The sequence below is a fragment of the Macaca mulatta genome, chromosome 2 (assembly GCF_049350105.2).
Source record: "Macaca mulatta isolate MMU2019108-1 chromosome 2, T2T-MMU8v2.0, whole genome shotgun sequence".
Classification (NCBI taxonomy): Eukaryota; Metazoa; Chordata; class Mammalia; order Primates; family Cercopithecidae; genus Macaca; species Macaca mulatta.
In genome coordinates, this window is record NC_133407.1 from 99,195,104 (window position 1) to 99,208,322 (window position 13,219).

General features: G+C 46.7%; 2 protein-coding genes across 8 annotated transcripts in view; one reads left to right on the top strand and one right to left on the bottom strand.

The window, feature by feature from the left end:
• Window positions 1–7,684, top strand: part of LOC144339106 (uncharacterized) — a 30,330-nt gene extending 22,646 nt beyond the window's left edge. The window contains exons 1-2 of one of the 4 annotated variants that reach the window (XM_077992050.1): window positions 999–1,051; window positions 6,156–7,684. In XM_077992050.1, coding sequence (XP_077848176.1) covers window positions 6,809–7,654 — 846 coding nt within the window. In that variant the 5' untranslated portion in view covers window positions 999–1,051; window positions 6,156–6,808 and the 3' untranslated portion in view covers window positions 7,655–7,684. Of the gene's footprint in view, window positions 1–998; window positions 1,052–2,776; window positions 3,004–6,099 lie in introns of those variants that run through there. The other 3 variants (XM_077992051.1, XM_077992052.1, XM_077992049.1) reach the window with 3 other exon arrangements.
• TRANK1 (tetratricopeptide repeat and ankyrin repeat containing 1) overlaps window positions 1–7,700 on the bottom strand; it is a 118,739-nt gene extending 111,039 nt beyond the window's left edge. For 3 of the 4 annotated variants that reach the window (XM_077992045.1, XM_002808330.4, XM_077992046.1), the window contains exon 1: window positions 7,373–7,700. In XM_077992045.1, coding sequence (XP_077848171.1) covers window positions 7,373–7,395 — 23 coding nt within the window. In that variant the 5' untranslated portion in view covers window positions 7,396–7,700. The remainder of the gene's footprint in view (window positions 1–7,372) is intronic. The other variant, XM_077992047.1, reaches the window with a different exon arrangement.
• Window positions 7,701–13,219: the final 5,519 nt, after the last annotated feature.

Sequence of the window (13,219 nt, forward strand, 5' to 3'; positions counted from 1 at the left end):
TAGCCTGTAATCTCAGCACTTTGGGAGGCCGAGACGGGCGGATCACGAGGTCAGGAGATCGAGACCATCCTGGCAAACACGGTGAAACCCCGTCTCTATTAAATACAAAAAAACTAGCCGGGCGAGGTGGCGGGCGCCTGTAGTCCCAGCTACTTGGGAGGCTGAGGCCGGAGAATGGCGTGAACCCGGGAGGCGGAGCTTGCAGTGAGCTGAGATCCGGCCACTGCACTCCAGCCTGGGCGACAGAGCGAGACTCCGTCTCAAAAAATAAATAAATAAATAAATAAATAAATAAATAAATAAATAAAAATCTGTGTTAACAACCCATAGGACAGAAGAGGTGTACAAAGAGTAAAGGTTATTGGGAAAATCAGAAAAGAGGCCTTTAAAATTAAAATAAAATTCCTGCAAAAGCCAGCCCAAAGAATAACCAATAAGTTAGCATTCCACACTGTTTCAAGACAAATGATTTAGTTAAGCATCAGCCAACCACAGGTTACTCATAAATCTTGACTCAAGTATCTGTGCTAGGCCCAAGTTGCCCAATAACTGCCATTTTTCCTTCATGGCTCCCATTGTTTATGCAGTGTCCCAGGAGCGATGAAGCTGGGAGCAGCCCTAAAAAGGGAGTACACCAGGTACTCCAGTGACAGCCGTTAAAAAGATGTTTTCTAATCAAAGGAGAACTTGGGCTTTGATAATAGCAGCCCAGGAATCTCTCCACCCAGAACCTTCTCCAAACCTCTATGTAACACTTTAAATGCTAACTAATGCCCTTCATTCCACCTCCCAACCCGGAAACCACAGCAATTTGCTTCCTCCTCAATGTGAGAGGCAAGTCAAACCCAGCAGAGAGGTGAAAACACCTGTCACTGCTGCATAGGGAGGGTCTGGAGGTGTCCAGGAGCTCCCCATAGGTAAACAATCTCCCATGGACAAGGACATCTGAAGGGTGGCCCCTTAGCAGCACTGGGAGAATCAGAGTTCTAGCCTCTGTCCTTTTTTTTTTTTTTTTTTTTTTTTGAGAGGGAGTCTCTTTCTGTCGCCCAGGCTGGAGTGCAATGGCATGGCATGGTCTCCTCAGCTCACTACAACCTCCGCCTCCTGGGTTCAAGCGATTCTCCAGCCTCAGCCTCCTGAGTAGCTGGGATTTCGGGTTGCCCGCCACCACCCTCGGCTAATTTTTTGTATTTTTAGTAGAGACGAGGTTTCACCATGTTGGCCAGGCTGGTCTCAAACTCCTGACCTCAGCCTCCCAAAGTGCTGGGATTACAGGTATGAGACACCGGGCCCACCCATTCTAGCCTCTGTTCTAACTCTAGTTCATAGTTTCCTGATACATACATAGGGACTTGAACTTTACCTTGAAAAAACTGTGGACTTTGGCCAGGCTGGAAGATGTATTTATCCACACTCCCAGCCTCCAGAGTCAAAACTTCTAAATAAAACACAGAGCTGGCCAGGTGTGATAGCTCACACCTATAATCCCAGCACTTTGGAAGGCCGAGGCAGGCAGATCAGCTGAGGTCAGGAGTCCGAGACCAGCCTGGCCAACATGGTGAAACCCTGTCTCTAAAAATACAAAAATTAGCCAGGCACGGTGGCTTACCCCTGTAATCCCAGCACTTAAGGCGGCCGAGGTGGGCGGATTGCCTGAGCTCAGGAGTTCAAGACCAGCCTGGGAAACATGGAGAAACCTGATCTCTACCAAAATACAAAAAAATTAGCTGAGCGTGGTGGCACGTATAGTCCCAGCTACTCAGGAGGCTGAGGCAGGAAAATCACTTGAGCCCAGGAGGCAGAGGCTGCAGTGAGCCTGGATTGTGCCACTGTACTCCAGCCTGGGGAACAGAGCAAGACTCCATCTCAAAAAAAAAAAAAATACAAAAATTAGTTGGGCATTGTGGCATGTGCTGGTCATTGCAGCAGGAGTCTGAGGCAGGAGAATCACTGTAACCCAGGAGGTGGAGGCTACAGTGAGATGAGATCGCACCACTGCGCTCCAGCCTAGGTGACAGAGTGAAACTCAGTCTCAAAAATAAATAAATAAATAAATAAATAAAACACAGAGCTGTGTGTATACACAGGCACACAAACACATTTTCCATGGCCTCTAACCTCATGTAGAATAAAGCCCGAATAGTTCAGATTCCCATTCTAACACACACACACACACACACACATATACACGCCTCTGCTTACCTTTCTAGTATTCTCTAACACTATGTGCCCACCATAATTTAGCCACGACCCCAAATTCATGTGGCTCCCTCCCATTCACATGACTTTGCACAGCAGTATTAACAGGGTTGGGGAGCAGTCCCAGAAGGAAGATGTAAGGATATATGTTTTCCTCATAGAAGAGAAAATCCAGAAATCTGGGATCAAGTCCCACTTTTCTCTCTCCCAGGCCTGGTGTCAGGTGGTAAATTCACTTAATTTCTAGGCCTCAGTTTCCTTACTGGAAAACAAGGACAATATCACATACATACATGACTGAACTCCTTGTTTCCTCAGACGGTCAACAAATATTCATTGGTCCCTACTGTGTGCCAGGTACTCTGCTAGATGCTTGAGCTCTGTGAAACAGCAACAATAACAAAAAACACTGCTGCCCCTTCATGAAGCTCACATTCCAGTACAGGTACGTCTGTAGAATGGGACTTGCTCAAAATATTTATGTGGGAATGAAATACAATAATACATGAAACACAGTTAACATAGAGCCTGGCACAGGGTAAACTATTATTATTATGTTGATGTTTAGGGTCTAAGCTCTTTTGTTCACTTTTTTTTTTTTTTTTTTTTGACACAGAGTCACACGCTGTAGCCCAGGCTTGAGTACAGTGGAGCAATCTCGGCTCACTGCAATCTCAACCTCCCGGGTTCAAGCGATTCTCCTGCCTCAGCCTCCTGAGTAGCTAGGACTACAGGTGTGCACCACCATCCCTGGCTAATTTTTTTTATTTTTTAGTGGAGATAGGGTTTCACCATGTTGGCCAGGCTGGTCTCAAACTACAAACCTCAGGTGATCCACCCGCCTCAGCCTCCCAAAGTGCTGGGATTACAGGCATGACCCACCACACCTGGCCCACCTTATTCTTAGTAAGAAGCTGCTCCTTTAACCTGAATGTCCCTCTCTCCCTCCTGGCAACCCTAATCTGCCTGCTAGAAGTGCTCTTCACCTGTTTAGGTACAGCTCAAAACTGACCTCCCATCTTTCCTTCTGGGAAAGATTCAGGAGCTGGGAAGTCTCTTAGAGTGCTTGTCTGCACCTCCACTAATCCTTTCCCACAGGTCTACATGATATTAACTCTGTTCTGTCACAATTAGCAGAGCCTATGTCTTATGTATTTACATCCTCCATAGCCCAATACGGACCCTTGGACATATCTGAGGAGCAGAACTGACTTGAAAGCAAGTAGAGGTGAGAAAAGTAAGAAGAAACAGCATATTAGAGCAACAGTCTGGGGGCCAGATTATAGATAGCCTTAGTACCTGGCCAATGAGTTCAGGCCAATGAGTCCCTAGAAGTCATCAATGATTGAGCCCCTGGGTAGAGCGGACCTTCATGGGCAGAAGATGAGCTATTCTAAGGGTGAGCAAAAAAGATTGCCCTGGTGGCCACAGCTGAACATGAAGGATGAGCCCATCCAAGGTCAAGACTGTTCTCCGTGCGTTCTTGTCCCAGTGAATCAAGATCACCCAATATAGTGCTATAATTCTCTATATTTTATGTGTTGTGTACTACTGGCCTGGTTTCCTTCAAAATACCATCACCGATTTTTAGGACTGGGAATACTGCCCTCTTTCCAAGTGCTAGGAGGATCCAGTGCTTAAAAAATAAAAACATCCCAATCTAAATGTTGCTGGAACTTCAAAGACAGATATAGCTAAACCCAGATTTAGCTTGGCTCCAAAAGACACACAGGAGCCCCACCAGCCCACCAGGCTCACAGGAGCTGAGACAAGCATGCTATGGTGAGTGCAGGGTAGGCACTGACACTGAGGCTCAACATCTAAACAGAAGATGGAATTGATTCAGGTAAACTGAGTCCAGGGTATCTTAGGCAAAGGTTATTCACACTTCCAGATTTTCAACAAAAACAAACAAGGCAATACTTATGCAATTTTAGACCAAGAAAAACGTCTGCTCAGGCAGAATGAACCTCGCTAACCAAAGGAGTGACCAAAGGAGTAACCACTCTTGGGTGGGCACTGTGACATTTTTGTGTTCCAAAGATGCCTGTTTATCTGGTTCAGTACTTTCTTTTTTAAAGCTTAAACTTAACCATTCTTCCCATCGCTGTAACCGGCCCAAGTATCAATCTTCGCTGTAACTGTTACAGTGTCATCTTTGCTGCCCCAAATCTTTCTTTCTTATAAAGATTTCATACAAGGGTGCTTTTGGCCTTGGGAACCTCAGGCGGCACTCCAAGGAAATTTGTTTTAAAAGCAGTGAGCCTGTGGTCACTCTGAGGGCAAGGCACTGATGGGTCAGCCCCACCTCCCTGTCTGGAAAGGCAGTAGAGGGTTCATTCCTCAAGGTCAAGAAAACCAACACCACATACTTGATAACGGCCAGAGAGGCCCACACCTCAACCACCACTTCAGTTCTTAAAACCCTCCTCTTCAGATCACTTTACCTTCCCCAAACAGGGGGCCTGCAGGCTCTACTTGGCTACTAAAATAATCTTCATCCCCAAAAGCAAAGACAAAATAATGTGGGCATGTACTATAGAAATGGGTCTTTGGTAGTAACTTCAGGAAAACGGAAGCAACCAGCAGAGAGAAGTTTAATATTCCCACAAGGCCAGTCTCTATTTGGTTCCTGAGAGCCATGGACTGGGAAGTCAAGAGATAAGTTGTCTAATCCCAGATCTAACACTAACTTGTAGCTAATGACTAACAAGTGATGGCCTTTCTGGGCCTTAATTTCTTCATCTATAAAATGATCATGGTCCAGCTCTTGATTGCAGCTGTGAAATTCTGAGACAAGACCCAAAGAATCCTTTTAGAAAACTGTGAATCCAAGTTTGCAGTAGCATTGCAGCATCTTCCTTTCTTCTTCCTCAAAAAAAAGAACAGGAGCTATCATACCCCTACCTCCCTAGCGTTCACACAAGGCCCCACTGGGATCCATGCAGGAGGCCAGCTCTGTGTGGACACATAGCCAGAACGAAAGTAACCAGAAGCATCTGCGGTCTGTCTTTGCAGATGGTACTGGCTTGGACCACACAGCCATGTCCTACAGTATTCTAATTACTCAAGTATGAATTTCAGTCTCCATCTCTCCTACACCAAGTCCTCACTTCCAAAGTCAATTCCCCAGTGAAATGCTGACAGTCTCCTCATACTCTGGGAGACTGGCCCAAACAGAACCTGTAGTTGCCCCATAAAGCTGGTCAGTCGGTCATAAAGTGAAGTTAACAATTTACAACCCGCTTTAAAAAAAAAAAAAAAAAAAAAAGAATGGACTGGCATGGTGGCTCTGGCGTGTAATCCCAGCACTCTGGGAGGCAGAAGCGGGTGGATCACTTGAGGTCAGGAGTTTGAGACCAGCCTGGCCAACATGGTGAAACTCCGTCTCCACTAAAAATACAAAAATTAGCCAGGTGTGGTGGCGCCCCACCCCCCACCCCATAATCCCAGCTATTTCAGAGGCTGCGGCAGGAGAATCGCTTGAACCCAGGAGGTGGAGGCTGCAGTGAGCCTAGATCGCCTCATTGCACTCCAGCCTGGATGACAGAGTGAGAATCCCTCTGGTGGGGGGTGAGGGGGCAATAGAATGGAAAATATCATTGTGCCTCACCCTGTAGAAAGAATAACTATACCATGAAGCTCTTGCTCCAATTTTACACGTGTACGTGTGGGTGTGTGTAGATATATGTGTATACATATAATATTACACACATATTATGTATATATACATTATATACATATAGGTGGGTGGGTGTGGATCTTGATCGAAAAAAAGACTTAGAAACCCATACATAGGTCAGTGGCAGTGGGATGTGACTCTGGGAGTGAATGCCACACACGCCTATCCCACCTCTACCCAGCCCCCCCCCCACCCCCTGCAGAGGATGCAAAAGCCAGCAAAGAGCATATGAACTCAAGCACCTATCCTGCAATCCTACACAAAACAGACCTGCCTGGAAAACAGTTGAAACAAACTCATGACCACCGCCCCAGCCCTCCAACACACACAAGGTAGTACATTTTTTTTTTCTTTCTATAAAGGACCAAACAGGATGCCATCAGGGTAACAGCCTTGTATCAAAAAGGATCCTGGCACTCAAAACGCTCAGCACGAGGGAGCAGGAGAGCATACCTATGATGGGAACACAAGGCCTTTGCTCCCAGCTATTCCTTCCCGCATAAGGACTAATTGAGCCAGCAGTAACTGGGCTGGAGCAGGTCGGGGGACTAGAGACCTGAGAGCCCCATTCTCTTTCTGTTTCTTAAATTTTTCTTTTATTTTCCAAATTGCACACTTCTATAAAAATTTTCCTAGGAAGCACCAAAGCTTTCAACCGCCCAGAAACACCCCCATCTGGGAGAAAAGGTGGCTCGCGCTGCACGCCAAAGATGGGCTCTGTCATCTCAGTCGGATTGCAAGTGCACAGGGCTACCCGCGGGACGGAGACAGGGAGTTGGGAGGAAACGCAGAGCGCCTCCCAGGTAACAGACTCCGAGCTCCGGTTCGGAAACGCTCTGAGGCAGAAGCAAAGGCTTCTAAAGACTCCGCTTCCCAGCCTTGGGTCCCTGCTACTACCTTGCCCCTAGACTCGGTGAGCCCAGGCTGATGGACCGTGCAGTCCAGTTTGAGCCAGCCCAGCAGCCCACAATCCGGCGGGCAGGGAAGAAGGCCTCCTACTGCCGGGAAGAGGCCAGCGCGCTCCAAGTTCCCCGCAAATTCCGCCCTTCCCGCCTGGCACGGTTCCCTTGCACCGCTGTGCTCCGCTCCCGGGCGCCAGCCCGCCAAGAGTGCTTGCCCCGGGGGCGCGTTCGCTGGTCAGGAACGTGCCGGCAGCCCCCGGGAACCCCCGAAGATGCGGAGGTGGGCCCAAGAGCAGAGGCTTCGATGCCGGGGTGGGAGCTAGGCAGGCCGCGCGCCGCCGCAGTCCTGTCGCAGCGCACGCCCTGGTCCCTCCGGACTGGAAAGGCCGGAGCAGTCCCCCGCGCCCGACCCCGCGCGACTGGCTCGGGTCTGCACCTAGATGGCTGTGGGCCCCACAGGGATGTCCCGGCGGGCCTGTTCGGCCGCTACCTCAGGGTCGCCAGTCCCCGCGCGCGGCCGCCTCCCGCCGGGAAGTGTGGCGGGCCCAGAAGGCCGAAGGTGCCCCGTGCTTCCCGCGCCACTACGCACCTAGCTGCCCGCGGGTCCCACATGGCTGCGGCCGGAGGGTCCGCACCAGGACCGCCGCCGCCTCGGGAAGCGCTTCCCTGTGGGCAGGGCGCGGCGGGCAGTGCGGAAGCCCGAAAGCTACCGGAGCCCGGGGCAGGGGCGGCGCGATGCAGAGGCGGCGCTCGGGGGCCCCTAGCTCGCTGGGGCTCCGCTACCCAGGCGCGATCAGAGGGGGCGGGGGGCGCAGGAACCCCGGCGCCCGGGCTGTGTGCAGCCGCAGACCTATTCCAAGTTTCCACGTAGTTGCGAGAGCCCAAAAACTGTCGCGTGCACGTCGCTGCTAAGTGGGAGGGGGTGTTTGTCATCGCGTTCAAAAGGGGCGTTTCGATGTCTCCCATCATGCAAGCGAGTGCTCCAGTGGTATGGCTCTCGGCCGCCTTTGAAAAACGAGTGCTTCGAGCCCTTTACCAGGAGGAACTAGGCACACAACCACCTCCGACACTCCTCGGGCATGCGAGAATTCGGCTTTCCTTAGAGGGGCCCACCGCTGTTGTCCGGCAGGTAAAGAAAGTGATCAGTCAACGGCCTCAGTGTGGCTTTTCTCTTTCCCTCGTTCCTCCCTCCAACAAAGGAGGTACGGAGAACAAGCCTCCTAGCTCCCACGGAGGAGGAGCTCAGGAGTCAGGCGAACATCAAGTACTTACTGTGTGCTCGCCCCTCCACTCTGGGGAGGCTGGGGGTCCGGGAGTGAAGGGGACAGCGAGACCGCAGGCTGCTCCAAGCTCACTGTCGTGTCCATGGCGAGTAAGTGCGCACAGGCCTGAACAGGCAGGCAACCAAATGAGGATCTTGCCTCGTCCTTCCACTTCCTGGAAGGGCAGTGATGATCTACAGAGTTGTGGGTCGGAAAGGACCACCTCAGGCTGCCACCTCCCCAGTAGTTCTCGGCCTGGGGAGCTGCACGTCCATCCGCCCACCGCTCCTGTTTGGTCTTCACAGCTTCTCTGGGCCTGGGAGTACTTTCCTACACGCCAGAGAATCCACCCAATCAGAGAGCTAAGCCCGCCGCCCTCTCCTGGGGCAAGGTTCGGCCTACACTGCATCCCCGTGGTTCGCCCATCCTTCTGGGGGACCATCATACCAGGCTGCCTGGTGGCGGGGAGGACACCACCAGAGCTTTAGCGAGGGGAACCACACATTTCAGTGAAGCAGAGAGGCTTTGGTGACACGTGGACACACCTAAAGCGCACAGTGTACTTCTCTGCACTGGTCATTCTGAGTTGTGAACTAGTCTCAGTCTAGCTAGTGGTCTCCTTGCTTCTAGAATCTCACAGAGGTTTCTTCTGTGCATTGATCTTCCCCAAACATCACGATGAATCACATGCAGTTCAAAAGCCATCAGTGGCACTCCATTGTCTCCTAGAGATCAGGTTAAGTAGCCGGGCATTTGAGATTCTTCTTCACAATCTTACCCCACATTTCCAATCTTGGCTTCCTCATGCAAACTCTATACTGCAGTGGTTCCCAGTCTTAGTTACACAATAGAATCACCTGGGGAGCTTAAAAACAGAGACAAGGCCGGGCAGGTGGCTCCCATCTGTAAACCCAGCACTTTGGAAGCCCCAGGCAGGCGGAATACTGGAGGTCGGGAGTTTGAGACCAGCCTGACCAACATGGAGAAACCCCATATCTACTAAAAATAAAGGAAAAAAAAAAAACAAAAAACAAAAAACGCGAGTGTTTGGCTTTTACTCCCAAATTGTCTAATTTAATTGGTATGGGTATGTCATGGGCATCAGGATTTTTTTTTTTTTTTCTTTTTTTTTTTTTTGAGACAGAGTCTTGCTCTGTTATTCAGGTGATTCTCCTGCCTCAGCCTCCTGAGTAGCTGGGATTACAGGTGCCCACCGCCTTGCCTGGCTGAATTTTTTATATTTTTAGTAGAGATGGGGTTTCACCATGTTAGACAGGCTGGTCTCAAACTCCTGACCTCAAGTTATCCACCCACCTAGGCCTCCCCAAGTGGCTGGGATTATAGGCGTGAGCCACCACAGCCAGCCACATCAGGATTTTAAAAAGACTATAACATGCTGCAAAGTTTGGGAATCACTGCTAGCCACCAAATAGTTGGCTACTTGCTATTTCCCAGACATCATTGGCCCTTTCACTTTTAGGATACTTTCCATATCCTTCCTCCAATACTTTTCCCAGCATCCCTCAATTCTATATTTAAGAAAGCTCATGCCACCTCTTCTAGCATACCTCTTTCTATTTGTGATTTTTGGGTTTGTTCAGTTTGGGTTTTGGTTAGGTTTGGTTTTGGTTTGGGGTTTTTTGGTTAGGGGGGTATTTTTTGGTTTTGGAGATATTTTTGGTTTTGGTTTTGGATTTTTGTTTTGTTTTTCTTTTTGTTTTGGGGGGTTATTTTGTTTTGTTGTTGTTGTTGCTGTTTTTGCCAACTACAAGGCATCTACTTCCAGAAAGTCTAGCCAGTTTCTTACATCAAAGAGAGCAAGCCAAGGGATTAGTGACGGAGAGGAGGATTTAAAAAAACTGAAAAGGTCCTTTTACACTTTGACCACTCTTTCACTAGTTTTCATAAGCATCTCAGAATCTTGTTGTCATACATCTTCTTTTGATATCTTCACCATAGTCCTCAAAAGTCACATCAGTATCTTATCTTTCTTTTTAAAATTGTTTCTTCTCTGTCTTCTATTTTTATATTTTTATCAGTTATACATTCACAGTGAAAAGAGCAGGCCTCAGCCAGGCACAGTGGCTCACGCCTGTAATCCCAGCACTTTGGGAGTCCCACGTAGGCAGATCACCCGAGACAAGAGTTCAAGACCAGCCTGACCAATATGGTGAAACCCCATCTCTACTAAACATACAAAAATTAGCTGGGCGTGGTGGTGCATGCCTGTAATCCCAGCTACTCTGGAGGCTGAGGCAGGAGAATCGCTTGAACCCGGGAGGTGGAAGTTGCAGTGAGCCAAGATTGTGCCACTGCACTCTAGCCTGGGTAACAGAGCGAGACTCCATCTCAATAAAAAATAATAAAAATAAAATAAAAGAACAGGCCGCTTTTCCCCTTCCACCTGACTTCTTCCCTAGAAACAACCACTTTTACATCTTTTACCTGATTATTTTGATGCCTATGCTCATATCTCTAAATAACGTTTGTATTGCTACTTCTTGTTATTGGGGCTTTTTTTCCCCTCAGTTTTATGCATGATCAGGTAAAATTTTTGAGATTGTGCTTGTCTGAAAACCTTTATCCTTAATATAGTTTGGCTGGGTATAAAATTATCAGCTAGAAATCATTTTCTACCAGGCACGGTAGCTCATACCTGTAATCCCAGCACTTTGGGAAGCCGAGACAGGAGGATCACCTGAGGTCAGGAGTTTGAGACCAGCTTGGCCAACATGGCAAAACCCTGTCTCTACCAAAAATGCAAAAATTAGCCAGGCATGGTGGTGGAAACTTGTAATCTCAGCTACTTGGGAGGCTGAGGCGGGAGAATCGCTTGAACCCAGGAGGTGGAGATTGCAGTGAGCCAAGATCACGCCACTGCACTCCAGCCTCAGCGACAGAGGGAGACTGCGTCTCAAAAAAAAAAAAAAAATAGAAATCATTTTCCTTCAGAATTCTGAAGTTATTACTTCAGTGACTTCTAGCTTCCAGTACTGCTGTTGGGAATTCTGAAAACATTCAATCACCAATCTTATTTATTTATTTATTTATTTAGAGACAGAGTCTCACTCTGTCGTCCAGGCTGGAGTGCAATGGTGCAATCTCGGTTCACTACAACCTCCGCCTCCTGGGTTCAAGCATCAGTCACCAATCTTTTTATAGGACCTCTTCTTTTTTTAATCTCTGGAAGCATGAAGAATCTTCTTTTCCTCCCCAGTGTTTTGAAATTACACAATGATCTGCTTTGATGTGGGCCCATTCATTGATTCCACTGGGTACTGAGTGGGTTCTTTCAGTCTCAACACTCAAGCTCTTCAGTCTGGGAAAATATCTTGAATTATTTTATTGATGATTTTTTTTTCCTATTTTCTTTTTTTCTCTCTCTCTCTTTTTAATCCTATTATTCCTATAATATAGGATTATTTAAACCTATATTGAACTTCCAGGACTGATCTCTGTGATATAGTTGCTTGATTTTCAAATCACTTCTCTCCTATTTTCCATCTTTTTTGGCCTTTTTTGCTCTAGTTTCTGGGAGAGTTTCTCAACTTTATCTTCCACTTCTTCTTAATGAGTTTTCTGTTTTTGATATCATACTTTAACTTTTCTAAGAGCTCTTTTTTATTCTATAAGCATTCCTTTGTTGGAGTACTCCATTGTCTTTTCATGATTGCATATTTTTTATTATCTCCTTGTAGATGTTAATAGGGTTTTTTTTTCCTTTTGCATAGGCTCCATTCTCCATGATCCTTTTTCTGTTTCTGTTTTCTGTTTTGTTCCCCTTGTTATGGATTTTCCTCAGATGCTTAGCTACTCATTACTAACACTGGGGAACAAGATATCCATCAACAAAGAACTGATAATAAACTATGGTACATCCACATTGTGGGAAAATATGGAGCTGTACTAAGAAATGAGAAGTATCTCTATATAAGACTGTGGGCTGAAGGCCAGGAAATATTGCTAAGTGAGAAAAATCTAGACGAGAACAGTGTTTATAGTGTGCTACCTTTGAAGTAAGTTGAAGTGGGTATTTTTATGTGTTTGCTTATGATTTCTGAAAGAAACAATGGAAAGAAAACTAAAAACTGAGATATGTGGTTATAAGAAGGTAAGGGGTAGAGGAGACCAGGAGGGAAGCTAGGCTTCTTTAAATATGCCTTGTTTTATAGTTTTAGCTTCATAACCATATATGTATTTAACATAATTGAGAAGTTGTATTTAAGTTTTTAAAAGCAGTTCCTAAAATTGGAAACAAACTGAGACAAACTAAACTCAACTGTATATCAAGTAGATAGCATAACTACACAAAAATTATTTCTAGTGACACAATATTTTGACTACAGGGATGTATTCTAAGGGAAAAAGATAACAAACAATAAAAATTTTGAATTTCATAGTCATATTTTTACTAAGTAATACTGGCACACTATTTTTAAAACATTTATTTAAAAATATTGCTTAGTATTTTTATTACTTAGTAATGAGTGTAAATTAGAATAAGCAAATAATTAATTATGACAATGTCTCATTCAAAACCAAGATTTTCAATATAAGAGAAAAATACAAATATAAAATGAAAGAAGTTGAGGGAAAAAACCTGTAATCTGAAAACTGAGTTAGAAATACCAGTATGGACTCATGATTTATTTCCTATCTCTATTCATTCTGTCCATCTTTGATATGATGTGGTATTACTGGGCTCATTAACAATGTGCACCTCTGGCACCCAGGAAGTGATCTCTAAACAACATTCTTCTCTACAAGAAACCAAGACTCTAAAGAAATTTACTGATTCTAAGTCTGGAGCAGAAATGTACAAGCTGAGCCTGGGACATTTTGTTGTTCCAGAAAGCAAAGAAGCTACCAAAGAGTAATGGGATTGTGTCCAGGGATCCTGCAAGCAACTTAAATGGGCTTCCACTGTTCAAACATGAGAAAGTAAGCATTAAAAAAGAAAAATCAGGGCCGGGCGCGGTGGCTCAAGCCTGTAATCCCAGCACTTTGGGAGGCCGAGGCGGGCGGATCACGAGGTCAGGAGATCGAGACCATCCTGGCTAACACGGTGAAACCCCGTCTCTACTAAAAAATACAAAAAACTAGCCGGGCGTGGTGGCGGCGCCTGTAGTCCCAGCTACTCGGGAGGCTGAGGCAGGAGAATGGCGTAAACCCGG